At 47.9% G+C, this 20,029-nt stretch overlaps 1 protein-coding gene across 1 annotated transcript; it reads left to right on the top strand.

Moving 5' to 3' along the window:
* Positions 1–2,275: 2,275 nt before the first annotated feature.
* Positions 2,276–19,776, top strand: MRM1 (mitochondrial rRNA methyltransferase 1). Its single transcript, XM_063146545.1, has 6 exons — positions 2,276–2,307; positions 6,843–7,666; positions 9,313–9,406; positions 12,847–12,967; positions 18,439–18,558; positions 19,454–19,776. The coding sequence occupies exons 1-6, from the start codon at positions 2,290–2,292 to the stop codon at positions 19,492–19,494; spliced, it is 1,218 nt and encodes a 405-aa protein (XP_063002615.1). The 5' UTR covers positions 2,276–2,289; the 3' UTR covers positions 19,495–19,776.
* The last annotated feature ends 253 nt before the right edge of the window (positions 19,777–20,029 follow it).

Below are 20,029 nucleotides of genomic sequence, written 5' to 3'. Positions count from 1 at the left end.
TGGTGGCTCTAAAGTTGGTGGGGTGGTAAATCTGCTCTGGGTTTCGGTCAGAACCAGCCAGAACTCCACAGGTGCTATCCGAGGCGTTTCCGCCGCTCAGAGAAAGGCTTAAAGCAGAGGGCTAGCTGACGTAGAAACCCGTGGCTCTTGGAGGGTTGAACACGTTCATTCCAGCACAAACTTCCGTGGGGACTGCCCACGTCATCAGACGTCTGATGAAGTTGTAACATGGGCTGGGGCTCTTTGGCGGGGGTGACTGCAGGGGTGTGGGGGAGCTGCCTCCCCGCCCTTACAGTAACGCTGCCATTGAGGAAAAGGCGTGGATATTTCTGGGCCACGTTGTGCGAGAGAACTACTCTGGCCCTCTCTGGGGCCTGCCTCAGAAAACCACACGCACAGCGCCATTTTGCCAGGCTGCCTCTCATCTTCCATTTGAAAGTCCGGAGGAATTCTCCCACTGCCTGCTCCCACACCAGGGCCTGTTGCTAGGGGGAGGGGGCAGCGAAGTCAGAATGTAGAAGATCATTTCATGCTAGTCACAGGGACCAGGCAGCCCACCTTCTCTGACCACCGGAGATCATAATCCAGCAAGTCCTCTGACTTTTGAGATTTCGTCAGGCACGGGCCGCATGCTTTCAAACATATTTTTGCAGCCACGAAAGCTAGCAACCTGTCTCTTTCATTTTAACTGCAAGCCAAGTCCTCCGGCCATGTTCGGCCCTGGTTAGGCCTCACCTTGTGTATTGTGTCCAGTTCTGGGCTCCACAATTCAAGAAGGACGCAGACAAGCTGGAGCGTGTTCAGAGGAGGGCAACCAGGATGATCAGGGGTCTGGAAACAAAGCCCTATGAAGAGAGACGGAAAGAACTGGGTGTGTTTAGCCTGGAGAAGAGAAGATTGAGGGGAGACATGATAGCACTCTTCAAATACTTGAAAGGTTGTCACACAGAGGAGGGCCAGGATCTCTTCTCGATCCTCCCAGAGTGCAGGAAGCCAGATTCCGGCTGGACATCAGGAAAAACTTCCTGACTGTTAGAGCAGTGCGACAATGGAATCAGTTACCTAGGGAGGTTGTGGGCTCTCCCACACTAGAGGCCTTCAAGAGGCAGCTGGACAAGCATCCGTCAGGGATGCTTTAGGGTGGATTCCTGCATTGAGCAGGGGTTTGGACTCGATGGCCTTGTAGGCCCCTTCCAACTCTGCTATTCTATGATTCTATGATTCTATGGTTAGTGAGCATGTAAAAACCGTGGTTATGTAGCCACCATGGTGAATCAAAGAATCATAGAGTTGGAAGGGGCCTCTAAGGCCATCAAGTCCAACCCCCTGCTCCCTACAGGAATCCACCCTAAAGCATCCCTGACAGACGGCTGTCCGGCTGCCTCTTGAAGGCCTCTGGTGTGGGAGAGGAATGGTTCACACGACACGCTAAGCCATAATTACCCTTTCAGATATGCTAAGCCACAGTGGTTGAACATTATGGCTTAGCAGCTGGCGACCAGGACTGTGAGATTCACTGAGGGAGGGGATCTAAGGGCACTCAAAAACCTGGAGCTGGCACTATGTATACACACTTGTTATTATTATTTTTATTATTAAATTACATTTCTATACCACCCAATAACTGAAGTTTTGGCACAGAAGTTTTTAAAAAGTTGTTATTATTATTTATCATACTTATCTACCATTCCTGCAGGTGTCCGGAAAAGCCGGACATGAGGCCAACCATGAGTCCAGTGGTCTTCCTACCCTCCCAGCCCCTCCCCCTATTCCCTCCTGCCCCGCTTGCTTGCCTGTCGACCTGTGGGACTCACTTGAGGCCTGTGCACATGCCAGCAAGCTGCCTGGCTTCCTCTCTGGGCTCCCCCCACTCCCTCCTATCCACTCCCGCCTGCGACACCCAGCTGCATTTATATATCCTGTTGCTTAGCCACACAAAGTTCTTCTCATAGCTCAGAACCTCCAGCGGACAAAGTTCTTCTCATAGCTTGGAACCTCCAACGTGTCACAGCGCAGAACCTTTGCGCCGCGCACTGCCACACATAGCCTTATCTTTACTATAATATTCAGCTACTCCTTTCTAAAACAGGGAATTTGGGCTGGAGCTCCCCTGGGCTATGGGCAGCATAAACACCCACCCACATAAATCCACATGCACAAAATCTCTAAAAGCGAGGCTGAAAAAGTTTGGACAGCAGGTGGCGCTGTCGAAGAAGGGCGCCTCTCCAGCCTCTCCGTGTCTATGGTTTGAAGCACTTCCTTTCCAGTGGAACATCCGGATTGCAGCCCATGTGGATGGCCAGGAAGGTAGGTTTGTGCTGCAGTTGCAAAAGTCCTAGCTGTGGTTTTGGCAGGGCTGCATTTCAGCATAGATGATGATGATAATGATGATAATGATAATAATAATATCCAGCTAGTCTTTCTTAAGAGAGAGTCTGAGCAGGGAATTTGGGCTGCAGCTCCCCTGGGCATGTGCAGAGTTTATGGGTAGCTCCCTTATCCATTCCTTCCTTCATTTCTTTACCGCCCAGTAGCTGAAACTCCGAAGGCAGTTTGCAAAGATCAAAACCTGAAAACGACACTAAACCCCATTTGCAGATAGGCAGACAGCACAGACACACACACAGGGTTTTAAACTTATCCGCAATAAGAAAAATCCAGGACCGGATTCAAGGGGTGTGTGTGTGCTAGAAACCTTTTCCCAAAAGGTTTATTTAAAAATGCACAAATGCTTGTTTATTTTGCGGCTTTGCCCTTAGAGCCCTGACTGTGAACTGTTTTGACACTGTACGAGGCTCATGATACTGTAAGGCTGCTTGTGCTAATATGCATGTTAAGATTGTTGTTGTAAAGTGTAGACTGTAGGGGGTACAGTAGTGTGACCCACTTTTTCTAGCCCCCTATCTATTCGCCCCCGCACCTCCTCTGTGTTTTGCTTGGCACCCAGCGAGATTTTGTAGCTTTTGAGTTGAGCGTTATAAAGCCTCCTTTCCCCAACCTACTCCCTTTCTAAATACGCTGGACTACAACACCCATCATTCAAATTGGCCGTGCTGGCCGAGATGGACTGATGTGAGTCGTGTTGGCAAACATCCTGAATGCACCTGGTTGAAGATTTATTTATTTATTTATTTATTACATTTCTATACCGCCCAATAGCCGAAGCTCTCTGGGCGGTTCACAAAAATTAAAATCATAGTAAGACAACCAACAGGTTAAAAGCACAAATACACAATACAATATAAAAAGCACAACCAGAATAAAAACCACGCAGCAAAATTGATATTAAATTAAAATACAGAGTTAAAACAGTAAAATTTAAATTTAAGTTAAAATTAAGTGTTAAAATACTGGGAGAATAAAAAGGTCTTCAGCTGGCGATAAAAGGAGTACAGTGTAGGCGCCAGGCAGACCTCTCTGGGGAGCTCATTCCACAACCGGGGTGCCACAGCGGAGAAGGCCCTGCTCCTAGTAGCCACCTGCCTCACTTCCTTTGGCAGGGGCTCACGGAGAAGGGCCCCTGTAGATGATCTTAAGGTCCGGGCAGGTACATATGGGAGGAGGCGTTCCTTCAAATAACCTGGCCCCAAGCCGTTTAGGGCTTTAAATGTCAATACCAGCACTTTGAATCGGGCCCGGACCTGGACTGGCAGCCAATGAAGTTGTAAAAGGACTGGTGTAATGTGATCTCGCCGGCCAGTCCCTGTTAGTAACCGGGCTGTCCTGTTTTGTACCAGATGAAGCTTCCGGACCGTTTTCAAAGGCAGCCCCACGTATAACGCATTGCAGTAATCCAAGCGAGAGGTTATCAGAGCATGGATCACTGTAGCTAGGCTATCTCTGTCCAGATAAGGGCGCAGATGGTATATCAACCTAAGCTGATGAAAGGTGCTCTTTGCCACTGAGTTCACCTGTGCCTCAAGTGACAGTTCTGGATCCAAGAGCACCCCCAAACTACAGACCCAATCCTTTAGGGAGAGTGCAACCCCGTCCAGGGCAGGGCAAACATCACCTCACCGGACAGATGAACCACCCGCTAACAGTACCTCCGTCTTGTCTGGATTGAGTCTCAGTTTGTTAGCCCTCATCCAGTCCATTACCGTGCCCAGGCTGCTATAAAGCTAATACCATACTGAGCGTGTTGGTTTTATTCTTCTAATGGTTCAGCATGGTTACATGCATATATTTTTTTAAATGCGAAGAGCAGGCTGTGCGTGGAAGGCAGATTCCTAGATGTTTGGGACTTCAACTCTTAGGATCCCCTGCCAGCATAGCCAGTGTTGACAGGCTGCAGCGAAAAAGGCAAACTCTATGTTAGGCATAATCATAGAATCATAGAATAGTAGAGTTGGAAGGGGCCTAAAAGGCCATCGAGTCCAACCCCCTGCTCAATGCAGGAATCCACCCTACAGCATACTTGACAGATGGTTGTCCAGCTGCCTCTTGAAGGCCTCTAGTGTGGGAGAGCCCACAACCTCCCTAGGTCACTGGCTCCACTGTCGTACTGCTCTAACAGTCAGGAAGTTTTTCCTGCTGTCCAGCCGGAATCTGGCTTCCTGTAACTTGAGCCCGTTATTCCGTGTCCTGCACTCTGGGAGGATCGAGAAGAGATCCTGGCCCTCCTCTGGGTGACAACCTTTTAAGTATTTGAAGAGTGCTAAATAAAATGGCCAGTATCATACTGCCCTTATACAAATCTCTGGTGCGATCATACTGTGTACAGTTCTGGGCAGGATCTACACTACTGCTTTATAATGGTTTATAACAGTAGTGACAACTGTTTAGGCCCAGGACACACTACATATACAGTATTCAAAACGTTTTCAAAGTGTTATATCCTGCTTGGTGTAGAACTGGCCCTGGTCACCACACCTAAAAAAGGATATTATAGAGCTGGAAAAAGTGCAGAAAAGGGCAACTAAAATGATCAAGGGGCTGAAGCATCTCCCCCTACGAGGGAAGGTTACAATAGCTGGGATTGTTTAGCTTGGAGAAGAGGAGGCTAATGGGAGACATGACAGAGGTGGACAAAACGATACATGGTATGGAGAATGTAGATAGGGAGACATTTTTCTCTCTCCCATAAAACTAGAACCCAATGGGGTCATCCCCTGAAGCTGATGGGTGGGAGATTCAGGACGGTTCAAAAGAAGGATGTCTTCACATAGTACAACGTTAAAACTATGGAATACACTACCCCAAGGTGTAGCGATGGCCACCAAATCGAATGGCTTTAAAAGGGGGTTGGATAGTTTTTGAAGTCGAAACGTTCTAGAAAACCCACATCACTGTACGTCACGAATGGGGGACTTCTTTCAGTCCAGTTCAATTTTGGGGACATTCTTGTGAGGGGAAGGCACATTTCGGTGTGGGTGGGGCCAAAAAGCAAAAGAGGGCAGGGACAAAAATACTAGCATATTAAGAATGTAAGGAATGCCCTGCTGGATCTGACCGAGAGTCCACCTAGTCCGGCGCGGGAGAGGGTGAGTGCACAACTGGACGGAGTGGATATCCCCAGCTACTCAGTTCAGGCAAAGATGGGTAGCTGGTAACTGCCTTTGTGTCGTTACGGGAGCACTCCCGCGCTGGAGCCGTGAAGAGGGGGGAAGGAAAGGAAAGGAACCTTTCGTGCAAGCACTTGAGTCATTGCTGACTCCTAGAGGGACGCCTGCTTTCGCTGACGTTTTCTTGGCAGACTTTGTACCGGGGTGGTTTGCCGTTGCCTTCCCCAGTCACAGTTGCCTTTCCCCCAGCTAGTTGGGTACTCATTTTACCGACCTCGGAAGGATGGAAGGCTGAGTCGACCTGAGTTGGCTGCCTGAGAACCAGCTTCCGCTGGGATCGAACTCAGGCTGTGGGGAGAGTTTTGGCTGCAGTAACTGCTGCTTACCACTCTGCGCCACACGAGGCTCAGAAGAGGGGGGAACATTCAACAATTAAGAATGACAAGCGGTACCTGAAACAAAATGGCACCCTATGGAGGGCTCCCGGTTGAGAGATCTGGCCAACCCATTCCATCTCGTCCATCACTCTGTTCACACAGTGGCCAACCAGCTGTTGACCAGGGACCAACGAAGCAGGACATGGTGCAACAGCACCCTCCCACCCATGTTCCCCAGCCAACTGATACACACAGGCTTACTGCCTTGGATACTGGAGGTATCTTCCAGAGCAACTACGTACCACGAGTTCCATTGTAGATTTTAAAACGCGTTTGAAAACTCATTTGTTTTCAATAGCTTTTGGTATTTTAGCTTGATTTACTGTTCTTTTAGCGTCGTGTGGCGCAGAGCGGTAAAGCAGCAGTTTCTGCAGCTGAAACTCTCCCCACGGCCTGAGTTCGATCCCAGCGGAAGCTGGTTCTCAGGCAGCCGGCTCAGGTCGACTCAGCCTTCCATCCTCCCGAGGTCGGTAAAATGAGTACCCAGCTAGCTGGGGGAAAGGGAATCACGGCCGGGGAAGGCAACGGCAAACCACCCCGCTATAAGGCCTGCCAAGAAAACGTCAGCGAAAGCTGACGTCCCTCCAAGAGTCAGTAATGACTCAGTGCTTGCACGAGAGGTTCCTTTCCTTTCCTTACTGTTCTTATTACTATGATTTTTCTCTTTGTGAGCCCCTTCCCCCCTTCATATGTTTTAATGTGATTTTAGATTGTAAGCCTATCGCTGTTTTATTTGTATATTTTGTACAGCACCAAGTACATTGTTGGTGCTATATAAATAAATAAATAAATAAATAATAATAATCTCCAAATATTCCTTGCTTTGGGGAAGGGGCGTGGTCCTTTGGTTCCCACCCCTGCAGTACTTATTGATCCACTTCTTGTTTTTATTGTGATACAGATACAGGGATGGAAGTGGTACACAATGGAATCTCTCCACTCTTTTACACTCGCCTTCCGGAATGCTGTGAGATTGTCTTTTGCAGTTCGGCCCAGCGACCCTTTGAAGACCGTCCGACATTTCTCGACACGGGGAAAACCACCGTCGGTCGAGAACGGGCCGCCCAACGGGGTGAGCCAAGAAGAAACGAGTTCCTCGTCGGCGCAGGCTCGGCTTCCGTCGAACCGGAAACCACTTCGGGGTCATCCAAGTTGCAAGGATCCCAGCCTTCGGAGTAAATTCTGGCGGGCGTTTCGCACGAAAGCTGAAGCGCCCAGCCAGGAAGAGTTCATGAACTTGAGAAACGATGATTTCCCCCAGGTGAAGCAAAGACTCCAGCAAAAAGCGTCCTCCCTCAAAAGGACCGAAGGCACGGAGATCTTATTCGGGATCGCCCCTTGTTCCTTAGCACTCCAGAGATCGAAGCGGATTTTTTTCCAGATGTTTCTCAAGACTCAGCAGGGCAGTCCTTCGTCTGGAGTGAAGGAATTCTCCCGGCACGCCAAAGACCATGGCATTCCCGTGAAGATGGTTCAAAGGAAGGTGCTGGATGACCTTTGCAAGGGCGGCGTCCACCAGGGGGTGTGCCTGGAAGCCACACCCCTTCACCCCATTGGCTGGCAGGAAGGGCCGTCCCCCGAGGCTGAGGGAGTCCCCCTTCATGACGGATCGCAGTCCCTTTGGCTGGCTTTGGAGGGGATTCAAGACCCCATGAATCTGGGGGCGGTTCTGCGGTCCGCCCACTTTCTGGGCATGGACGGGATTGTGATGAGCCGAAAGAACAGGTTGGTTTGATAGATGCATTACAGGTGACCTTTTTATTCCGGGGTCTACAACGTTTGGATAGTCTTGTTGGCTGAGCCCCAAAATATAAACGCTTAGCGCCTCCCAGTAAGCCCTCATAAGAAGAGCTGTGCTGGATCAGACCAAGGGTCCATCAAGTCCAGCACTCTGTTCACACAGTGGCCAACCAGCCATCGGCCAGGGATGAACAAGCAGGACATGGTGCAACAGCACCTTCCCGCCCATGTTCCCCAGCAACTGGTGCACACAGCCTTACTGCCTCAAATACTGGAGGTAGCACATAGCCATCAGGGCTAGTAGCCATGGATAGCCTTCTCCACGAATTTATCCAATCCCTTTTTAAAGCCATCCAAATTGCTGGCCATCTCTCCGTCTTGTGGGAGCAAATAACTCTGCACTGTATGAAGAAGTCCTTCATAGAATCATAGAATAGCAGAGTTGGAAGGGGCCTACAAGGCCATCTAGTCCAACCCCCTGCTCAATGCAGGAAATCCACCCTAAAGCATCCCTGACAGATGGCTGTCCAGCTGCCTCTTGAAGGCCTCTAGTGTGGGAGAGCCCACAACCTCACCAGGCAACTGATTCCATTGTCGCACTTCTCTAACAGTCAGGAAGTTTTTCCTGATGTCCAGCCGGAATCTGGCTTCCTTTAACTTGAGCCCGTTATTCCGTGCCCTTCCTTTGATCTGTCCCGAATCTCCCACCCATGAGCTTCATGAGGTATCCCTGTTGGGTTCTAATATTAGCAGAGGGGGAGAGAAATGCCTCCCTGTCCCCTTTCTCCACTCCATGCATCCTTTTGTCCACCTATATCATGTACTCACCGTTTTTCTTAGCTAAACCGTCCCGCGTTACAACCTTTTCCTCAAGGGGAAGTTGCTGCAGCCTCTTGAACAATTTGACTGCCGTTTCCTGCACCTCATTCGACTCTACAATATCGTTTTTGAGGTGCTTTGACGTGGAACTTTTGTCTGATCCAGTCAGGATGTTGTTACGACCTGAGACAGTTAGAAATGGAGCTTCTACGCTCAGTGGTAGTCTACCAGTAAATACCAGGTCCCGGCAAACAGCAGGGAGGAAAGGGCCGTTGCTTTCATGCACATGCTGATGAACAGCATGCAGTCCCACTGAACCCGGTGGGATTGATGGAACTCACTGCCGCAAGATGTAGTGATGGCCACCAATTTCGATGGCTTGAAAAGGGGGTTTGGATAAATTCCTGGAGGAGAAGGCGATCCATGGCTACTGGTCCTGATGGTTGTGTGCTATCTCCAGTATCCAAGGCAGTAAGCTTGTGTACACCAGTTGCTGGGGAACATGGGTGGGAGGATGCTGTTGCACCATGTCCTACTTTGTTGGTCCCTGGTCGACAGCTGTTTGGCCACCGTGTGAACAGAATACTGGACTAGATGGACCCTTGGTCTCACCCGGCAGGGCTCTTCTGATGTTCACATGATTTACTTTTGAGTAAACCTATGTAGGGTTGTGTTGCACACATACACCGTTGGGGAGACGTTCCTTTTGCATTCACTGCTTGACTGCAGAAGCCTTGCTGACAGGTAGCTGCTCACCTGACCTTCTGGAAGCTTTGTCACGTGTTTTTCCACCTCTGCTTTTCTGTTCACAGCTGCCCCCTGACCCCTGTTGTCAGCAAAGCAAGTTCTGGCACTATGGAAATATTAGATGTATTTAGCACGGATGATCTTCAAAGCCTTCTTAAGGTAAAATAATAATAATAGCGCTAATAGACTATATAATAATGGTGGTAATAATAATAATGATTAATAATGAGAGTAGTAATAATTTTTTTAATAACAACAGCAAAAAGCTGTTATTAATTGTAATTATAAACCTACGGGCAGGAATTACCTTGTTTAATTGGTTACATGTCATCTGTTCTGATAGCAGCATAAAAATACTTCAAATAAACAAAATAAATACTCATGAACCAGAGCAGTCCTGTTGGATCAGAGCAAAGGTTTGCATTGTAAAATAATAACGATAACAATCAATAATAATAGGTTATTGTTTGTTTGCAACGCCAACCTTTGCTTCGATCTAACAGGACTTCTCTTACTCTTATTTATTTTCTTTATTTGAAGTATTTTTAGGTCGCTCCTCCGCCAAAATGGCTAGCAGAGCAGCTGGCGTATAATCAATTTAAAAGAATGTTCCTGCCGGCAGGCTTGCACTCTGAAGAGACACGACACACGAGGAAAAAGGAATGCGGAGGGAAGAGGTGTGTGTGTGTGTGTGGGGGAAATGACGTCATTCAGCAGGCCTGGCAATGGAAGGCCCCTGCTCTCCCCCTCTGTATTCATTTATTCATACTCAAATGATAACATAATTTTATTATTATTTATTATTGCGTAAAGCAGCAGTTTCTGCAGCTGAAACTCTCCCCACGGCCTGAGTTCTATCCCAGCGGAAGCTGGTTTCAGGCAGCTGGCTCGGGTCGACTCAGCCTTCCATCCTCCCAAGGTCGATAAAATGAGTACTCAGTTAGCTGGGGGAAAGGTAATCACGGCCGGGGAAGGCAACGGCAAACCACCCCGCTATAAGGCCTGCCAAGCAAACGTCAGTGAAAGCTGGCATCCCTCCAAGAGTCAGTAATGACTCAGTGCTTGCACGAGAGGTTCCTTCCCTTTCCTTCAAGGAACCCAGGGCGGCAAACATAATCCTCCTCACCATTTTTGTAGACCTCCCAGAGAGCTTCGGCTATGGGGCGGTATATAAATGTAATAAATAAATAAATCCTTACAACAACCACCCTGTGACTGGCCCAAAGCTACCCAGTGAGCTTCTGTGGCCGAGAGGGGACTCGAAGCCGGATCTCCCGACTCTCAGGCCGACACTTTAGACACTACACCACACTGGCTCTCAATTTGTAATTAAAGCAATGTGTAAGGGCGGTAGAAGGTCCCAGGTTCGAGTCCTGGCTTCTCCAGGTTGGGCTTGAAAAACTCCTGCCAGAAACCCTGGACAGCCATAGCTGCCAGTCCGTATTGACAATACCGGAGAGATGTTGCCAGTCAGAGCAAACACCACTGACCTAGATGGATCTCTGGGTTGATTGGGTACAAGCCAACGTCCCATGTATTCTGCTGCATTCCTTTTCGTTCAACGTTTTTAGATCCATCAGCCTCCCCCAAACCTGGTCTCCTCCAGCTGTTTTAGACCACGAGGCCCAGCACTCTTGACTGTGCTGGTTGTGGCTGATGGGAGTTGAAGTATGGACCTCTGGAGGGCGCCAGGTTGGGGAAGCCTGGGCTAGCTGCAGTGTACCGTTTGGCCATGCGAGGGCAGCATCGTGCAACACTTTGGAAATCTTTTCGATTCATGGGGCGCGTTTCTGGTGAATTTAGACGCCTGAGATCCATCACAAAGACACGAGATATCTCTTCACTGGAGAGAGAGAGAGAGAGAGAGGCAGAGGCAGAGAGACATCATAGAATCATAGAGTTGGAAGGGGCCTCTAAGGCCATCGAGTCCAACCTCCTGCTCAGTGCAGGAATTCAGATTAAAGCATCCCGTGATGGGCTGTCTCTTTCGCTGTCAAATGGCCTCTCGTCTTTTCTGGCCACTTAACTTCTCATGGATTGTGGGAGATTTCTCCCTCCGATCCGTGCCAGTTCTGGGATGACATAATAAAGGGCCCATAAAAAGATGCCCGGCTGCTTAATTGAAACATCCCCGCAAATCGCTTCCTTTACAATAAAGTGCAATTTATGAACATTTGGGCCATAGCGTCGGGCTCTTTAATTGAGTCCACATTGGCCAGCTTAACCTCCACAGCTTCGCGGGCATAAATCCCGACATGGTTACGGCCTGGAAAAATGCCGATTTTTCAGAAAGCGAGATGGAAGGCATTGCCAAGGGGTGTTTCCCCCACCCCCTTTCTTTCTCCTTTCTCTCTCTTTTCCATGTTTTATTTTCTTTGCTAAAATGGATTTTGCAGTTAATTGGGTACGCCCCCCCCCCCCCCGTGTCTCCAGGAATGAACTGGGAGTGTATATATAGAAGAAGACGTAAGAGCTGCCTTCTCAGTTCAGAGCAAGGCCTATGCAGTTTAGAATTTGGCTTCCGATATACCAGGGGTGTGGAATCCCCGCCTATTTTAGCTTAGCTTTCTCTGACTGTCAGTAACTGAGTCTGAAGAGAGGCATTTCAATCGTTTAGAAAGGGGAAAACGTCTAGGAGAGCAACAAATGAACGCAGCCAGGCTGGCGTATTTTCTCGAACAAACCACCTTGAGAAACCATGGTTTATTGTTGGGTTGTTCTTGTTGTTGTTGTTATTATTATTATATTTATTTGTATCCCGCCTTTTGCCCAATGCTAGGCCTCAAGGCGGCCTTACAAAGTTTAAAATATACATGGGGGGGGGGAACAAAACCATAAACATTTAAAATACACAACAAAATCATTACAGAGCACAAAATTATGCTCTGTACAGCACCATGTACATTGATGGTGCTGTATAAATTAATAATAATAATAAGACATTAACATAGATGGAGGGCCGGATTATTCTCCAAAGGCCTGCTGGAACAAAAAAGTTTTCGCCTGCTTCTGAAAGCCCATCAAGGAGGGAGCCAGCCTAGCTTCCCTGGGAAGAGAGTTCCAGAGCACCGGAGCAGCCACCGAGAAGGCCCTGTCCCATGTTCCCACCAAGCGCGCCTGTGAAGAAGGTGGGACTGAAAGAAGGGCCTCTCCAGAAGATCTCAAAGCACGGGCAGGCTCATTAGGGAGAATACGTTCTTTCAAATAACCTGGACCCGAGCCATATAGGGCTTTATAGGTCATAACCAGCAAACCAGGGTTGTTCAGAGTGGTTGGTCATAACCAACAAACCAGGGTTGTTCAGAGTGGTTAACGAGCCACCCCGGCTGCATTCAGACAACGCGATAACCCGCCCTGCGGAAAACGTGCTGCGTTCAGACGACGCGCCGGCCCGAGCTTCAACAAACAACCCACAGTTGAAAACAACCCTCGCTCAACTGGTTAGCGTGTTGTGTGAACAGCTCCTGCCTTTTCCCTCTTTGTCGTGTTAAACGAGCACGTTGAGTCTTGTGTGTCCAAGACTGTGCAAGTTTGGGAAACGTTTTATCTTTTACTCCCCTGTCTTTATCCATCCGCCCCGTCACCTTCACCCTGGGAAGGCAAAATCCGAACGGGGCTGGGAAGTCGTCGGGACAGTTGGCCACGCAAAGGCCGAAGAGGACGTCCCCATCATCAGCTGCTTAGATTTCCGTTGGACGCGACCCACCGTATTGCTGTTAGGTAGGTAGCATCATGCGACTTGAATTTGTGGGATAGGGTACATCCGTTCGTTTTGAACATGGCGGCTGGACTGTAGACTGGAACATGCCAAATTATACATGTCTGTATGGTGTGTGTGTTTTGTTTTTAGAAAGACCCAGCTTCCCCAGACGCCATTTGGCTATGCATTGTTATAAAAGAAAGATGCCTGGGCACGGTAATGGACTGGATGAGGGCTAACAAACTGAGGCTCAATCCAGACAAGACGGAGGTACTGTTAGCAGGTGGTTCATCTGTCCAGCGAGGTGATGTTTGCCCAGTCCTGGACGGGGTTGCACTCCCCCTGAAGGATCGGGTCCGTAGTTTGGGGGTGCTCTTGGATCCAGAACTGTCACTTGAGGCACAGGTGAACTCAGTGGCAAAGAGCACCTTTTATCAGCTTAGGCTGATATACCAACTGCGCCCTTATCTGGACAGAGACAGCCTAGCTGCAGTGATCCATGCTCTGATAACCTCTCGTTTGGATTACTGCAATGCGTTATACGTGGGGCTGCCTTTGAAAACGGTCCGGAAGCTTCAACTGGTACAAAACAGGGCAGCCCGGTTACTAACAGGAACTGGCCGACGAGACTACATCACGCCAGTCCTTTTACAGCTTCACTGGCTGCCAGTCCAGGTCCGGGCCCGATTCAAAGTGCTGGTATTGACATTTAAAGCCCTAAACGGCTTGGGGCCAGGCTATCTGAAGGAACGCCGCCTCCCGTATGTACCTGCCCGGACCCTAAGATCATCCACAGGGGCCCTTCTCTGTGAGCCCCTGCCAAAGGAAGTGAAGCAGGTGGCTACCAGGAGCAGGGCCTTCTCTGCTGTGGCACCCCGGCTGTGGAATGAGCTCCCTAAGGAAGTTCTCTTGGCACCTACATTATATGCTTTTAGATGCCAGGTGAAGACCTTTTTATTCTCCCAGCACGCTGACCCACCACTGAGCAACAACCCACAGTTCAAAACAACCCACAGTCAACCACTGAGTGTGGGGTAGGTAGGGTGTTGTGTGAACAGCCCCGGTTGGTCTAATCTGTTTTAAGGGAGGCCCACGTGAGGCTGAAACCGCTGGGGTTTGTTTCACAGGAGCTGTTCTTGGGGTTATTTCTTTTCATAACATTTGGAGGTGGTTTGGGTCTGTTCCGCCGCAGTCGGAGTGCAGTACCGCCCCCGTTCTCTTGTCTTGCTGGGCTCATCTTGAATCGAAATGGTTATTGAACGCGGAACGTTGACAGGACACCGCGGCCTCGGCGAAGGATCGGGGGCCTTTACATCACAAAGACAATCGCAAGCCTGTCAAATGGCGGCGTTGGGGCCGGGGAGGGAAACGGCGGGCCCGCGGAGAAATCCATCTCCAGAACGATGACGAAGGGAAGAGCAGGGACTCGGGCGAGACGGTGACAGTCAGCGTCGTTACTTTGAAGGATGAGCGGTTCCTCCGCAAGGAAGTCCAGATCATCTCTTTCGTCGGGGGAGAGAGCTGGGTCTGATTGGTAGCGGTGCGCAAACGGTTGGCCAGGTTTTTCCGTCAGCGGAGGCGCTGGTTTTCGGCTGAGCACTCATTCTTGGCAGAAAAGAGAATTGGACAGGACGGGGCCCGCGAAAGATTGGGGTGAGATGGATCCTCTTGTCGGAATTCACGGCGTACCTGTGGTGGCGGAGTGTGCTGCGTTGAAAGCAATTCACGAAGGTGGGGTTGCGGGCTGTCAATGCTACTTCCTGTATGTTGTTTTTTTCAGGGCAAGCATCGCCCTGGCAAATCCTGCTTAATTCCCCCCCCCTCAGATTGCCAAAGGGTTTGATCACATCACACACACCCCAAAACGGTTGAGTTTATTTAAACAAATTCAGTCTAATCAGCTCATTGGTTGTCTAGGTATTTCTACATTGCCTTCTGGCCCCGGTGGGCCACCAAGGTGGCTTAGTCCTTAAACCAGGGGTGGCAGAACCCCTTTCGGCCCGAGGGATGAATTTAGTTTCAGTGGCTCTTGGGGGCCTCATTCCAGTATGGACGATGCCCAAGGGGTTGGGCAGAAGGCAAAAGAGGCGGGTTTTAAAATACAAAAAATAGCAGCGTATTTTATCTTAATACTATTGCTCTTAAGAGAGGCATTTTGACCTTTTAGAATGGGAATATAAAATCTCTCTCTATAAAATGCTGAAGCGGTGCGCGGCACCGAGGTTCTGAGTTATGACATGCTGGAGGTTCCGAGCTATGAGAAGAACTTTGTACGCTGAAGATTCTGAGCTGTGAGAAGAACTTTGTGTGGCTAAGCAGCAGGATATAAACATAGCTGGGGAGCCCAGAGAAGAGGCCAGGCGGCTTGCTGGCACAAGCGCAGGCCTCAATAAGTCCTTATTAAGTCCTCAATAAGCAGGTGAGCAGGGTGGAGCAACTGGGAGGGAATGGGGGGAGTGCCTATGAAAGGGACAGTCCAATGGACTCCTGGTTGGCTCACATCTGGCTTTTCCGGGCGCCTGCTGAAAAGCCAGAAAAGTATGATACTGAGCAATACAGTACTGGTGCGAGTCAAGCTAGTAGGTGGATTCCTGCATTGAACAGGAGGTTGGACTCGATGGCCTTATAGGCCCTTTCCAACTCTACTGTTCTATGATTCTAGAGACAGCGCTGACTAGTCCAGTTACCCAAAGATCCTCCATCTATCTGCATCTATTAATTAGCCAACATCTTGTTAAGCTTCTGTCCTTTTTCTTCTTCCTCTGTAGCGATGGTACACCAGCTGCTGAAAGACTTGGAATAGGTTTTTGGCTCCTTTTCGCTAGCGTCTTGGAGCCCGTTGGGCGGTTTAATAGCTAATCAATTAAGACCTCTAGTTAAATGTTCGGTTTCCATGTTTGCCTGGTAGCCAGGTTGAAGTTGGTCAGGAGAAACAGGAGATCCTAGTTTGAACACAGCCGTATTGGTATTTGCCTTGGGTTTTTAAAGTGTGGGAAATGCTATACAGTTCTTTTACCTCATTCGCATTGAGGTTGTTGACCACAGGTCCATTTATTTATTTTTATTTATTTCCAATATTTGTATACTGCTCCCCATTCAGAATTTCGGAGCGGTGGACAAAATAAAATAGAATAAAAACCAGAATTAAAACACATTAAAAGTACATTTTTAAAAGAAAGACTTGAAGTGCAAAGCTTTCTGGGCATTTTCCCTGAACCCCGCTTTAAGTTAGGGAGGCACAAGGAAGTAGATCTCCAGATGTTTCAAACGTCAACTCCCAGAAGTCCCTGCTCCTTGGGATCTTGAGATCTCCCTCCCGCCCACCTCTTGCTCCAGGTCTCTGGAAATGACATGCCTCTGGGAAGTGCTTGAACTGTGTGGAGAAAATGTGTGGAGAAAAAGGAACCATAATTGAATTGTGTGGAGAAACAGGAACCATAATTGTGTGGAGAAAAAGGAACCATAATTGTGTGTGGGGAAAAGGAACCATAATTGAATTGTGTGGAGAAACAGGAACCATAATTGTGTGGAGAAACAGGAACCAAAATTGAATTGTGTGGAGAAACAGGAACCATAATTGTGTGGAGAAAAAGGAACCACAATTGAATTGTGTGGAGAAAATGTGCGGAGAAAAAGGAACCATAATTGAATTGTGTGGAGAAAAAGGAACCATAATTGAATTGTGTGGAGAAACAGGAACCATAATTGTGTGGAGAAAAAGGAACCACAATTGAATTGTGTGGAGAAAATGTGCGGAGAAAAAGGAACCATAATTGAATTGTGCGGAGAAAAAGGAACCACAATTGAATTGTGTGGAGAAAATGTGCGGAGAAAAAGGAACCATAATTGAATTGTGTGGAGAAAAAGGAACCGTAATTGAATTGTGTGGAGAAAATGTGTGAGGAGCCATAATAAAGCTCATGAACCGTGCCTTTCCCAATCTGGTACCCTCCGGATGTTCTCAGCTCCAACACCCATCTGCCTCAACTCACATGGCCAAGTGTAAAGTGATGCACATTGGGGCAAAAAAAACCCAACTTCAAGTATAACGTAATGGGATCTGAGCTGGTGGTGACCAAACAAGAAAGAGGTCTTGGGGTTGTGGTGGACAGCTCGATGAAAATGTCCACCAAGTGTGCAGCTGCTGTAAAGAAAGCAAACTCCATGTTAGGCATGATAAGAAAAGGAATTGAGAATAAAACGGCCAGTATCATGCTGCCCTTATACAAATCTATGGTGCGACCACACTGAGAATGCCTTGTACAGTTATGGTCACCACACCTAAAAAAGGATATTATAGAACTGGAAAAAGTGCAGAAAAGGACAACTAAAATGATCAAGGGGCTGAAGCATCTTCCCCTACAAGGGAAGGTTACAACAGCTGGGATTGTTTAGCTTGGAGAAGAGGAGGCTAATGGGAGACATGACAGAGGTGGACAAAATGATACATGGTATGGAGAATGTAGATAGGGAGACATTTTTCTCCCTCTCTCAAAATACTAGAACCCGGGGTCATCCCATGAAGCTGAGTGGCGGGAGATCCAGAACAAATAAAAGGAAATACTTCTTCACACAGCACATAGTTAAATTATGGAACTCACTACCACAAGATGTAGTGATGGCCACCCATTTGGATGGCTTTAAAAGAGGGTTGGATAAATTCCTGGAGGAGAAGGCTATCAATGGCTACTAGCCCTGATGGTTGTGTGCTCCCTCCAGTATTCGAGGCAATAAGCCTGTGTGCACCAGTTGCTGGGGAACATGGGTGGGAGGGTTCTGTTGCACCATGTCCTGCTTGTTCATCCCTGGCCAATGGCTTGTTGTCCACTGTGTGAACAGAGTGGTGGAGTAGATAGACCTTGGTCTGATCCAGCAGGGCTCTTCTTATGTTTTTAACAGCTGGAGATGATGGGTGTTGTAGTCACAACGTCTGGACAGCACCATGTTGCCCTTTATCCAAAGTCCACCCTGTTATCAGGTGTTGTGCAGACTCAGCTCTTTGCTCTGTCCCAGGCTGTTCTGGTTTGCTTCCCAATCCTGCAGGCTATTTTTTGGGTTGTAGGCCCTTTTCTGTCTAAACTGGCTGGAGAATTCTGGGAGTTGTAGGACATCCTGGCTAGGGAATGTTGAGAGTTGTAGGACTTTTTTCTGTGTAAGCATGCATAGGATTGCGCCTTAAACCAGTTAGACCATAAAATAGATGCCCTGCAAATGTCTAAGGTTAATTATACTCTTGGATTAATTGTCTGTCCCATGATTTCCTCGTGATGGCACTCTACAATGGATATATCTCATTACAGAGGGTCTTTTACATCTTTTGCTTATGGTTTACATTCAGATTTATTGTATACTTTTGACGGAGAAAAGGAAGACACAATGTCAATGTACATCCACACAACACGGATAAAATGAAAGCACCACGAAAACGTTTTTGTTTTTCTCTCAAATAGATTTCTACATTTATGTTTAAAATTGTGGGTTTTGTGTGCAGGCAACGAAGGCTACGGGCTTTCTCTGGAGACGAGGCGCTTGTGCCAAAAGATGTTGACCATTTCCCCCGGGAGAGAGCTGCAACCTGGGATAGAGTCATTAAATGTGTCAGTTGCGGCTGGTAAGATATTCGAACCCCTGAACCACCTGCGTCTTGGGGTGTGTGTCTGTGTGTGTGTTCATGTGTGTTTGCTTTTGAGAAAGCAAAACCGCTTGAGAACAATTAAAATTCTTCGCTTTCTTTCTTTCTTTCTTTCTTTCTGGCTCAGTTCAGACAACACGTTAGTCAACGCAGCGTGAAAACTCCACTCAGTGGTTGAGTTTTTAGGGCCTACCCAGTTGAATTTTAAGATGCCTTTTAATAATGTGCTGCTTTTAATAATGAATTAGTTTTAAATGTTTTAATTATATGTATTTTATGGCATTTGCATTTATGTTGTACCCCGCCTCGATCCGGAAGCAGTGGCGGGGGAACAAATAAATATATTATTATTATTAGGGGGTACTCCACACACAACGTGTTCTAACTCCGCCGTTGTGTGACTGTGGGCTACCATGGAGTTGAGTAAAAGCCATCGCGACATTTGATTGACAGTTCCTCCACCCTCTCTCCTCCCCCAGTCCTCCCGACGGTATCCCATCAGCCATTGCTGCAAAAACCACACAATCCTGGCGGCTCTCCTAGAGTGGCACTCGCTCCTTTCGCCGCTCTTGCCAGGAAACTCTGTAGCCAGTGGGGAAAGTCAACTCAACGCAACGGAAAACTCCACGGAGCCCAACACACAACGAAACGGTTGTGCAGGAACTCTCTTCCGCACAGTGTGGATATTCTGCATGGAGTGTTTTCCCAAAGAACCTCCACCATTGCATGGAGTTTCCCCTCCAGACAATGTATTTCTCAATAGAAATAAAAACTCCACTGTGGAGTTCCAAAACCATTGTTGAGAAATGTGTCGTCGGAACTGACCGTCTTTCTCTTTCTTTCTTTCTAATTTTTAACATATTTTTTTTTGCAGGAATTCTTTTGCATTCAATATGCAGCCAAAAAAATAAATAAAAATCAAACGCCGTGAGGTTTTGATTTCGACCAGAGACGGGGAGGCACAGTTGTATGAATTCAAGGAAAATCTCTCCAGTGGTCTGCAACTACGGAAACCCTCCATCAAGAATTTCTGGGCAAGAAAGAGACATACGGAGGACTTTCTTCAAGTTGAGCAAGAAGTAACCACTGGGTTGGATTGCAGTGCGATATCTGGAAAATATTTCCAGGTCATCTTCTATATACATCTGAGATTTTAGATATGTCCGGAATCCCCTTCTATAAAGCTGTTTGAAAGGTGTTTCTTTGTGGCTGAGATTCACTGAAGTCTTGTACCGAAACAAGATTCACACAAAGCTGATTTTAGTACAGTGGAGGGTGGGAGTCATGTCAACGTTTCATCGCCTTGATCTTTTTGCTTGAACATCACCTGTGCCACCAAGCGCATCGTGGATCATGGTACATGGGAAGTAATTTTTTGGTAAACCTGTACTGTTTTGGGGGAGTAATAACAGTAGATTCAACATAACAATTTGGGTTATTTAGCCCATAG

Source organism: Elgaria multicarinata, chromosome 22 (assembly GCF_023053635.1).
Source record: "Elgaria multicarinata webbii isolate HBS135686 ecotype San Diego chromosome 22, rElgMul1.1.pri, whole genome shotgun sequence".
NCBI lineage: Eukaryota > Metazoa > Chordata > Lepidosauria > Squamata > Anguidae > Elgaria > Elgaria multicarinata.
This window is presented reverse-complemented; position numbering and strand designations above follow the sequence as displayed.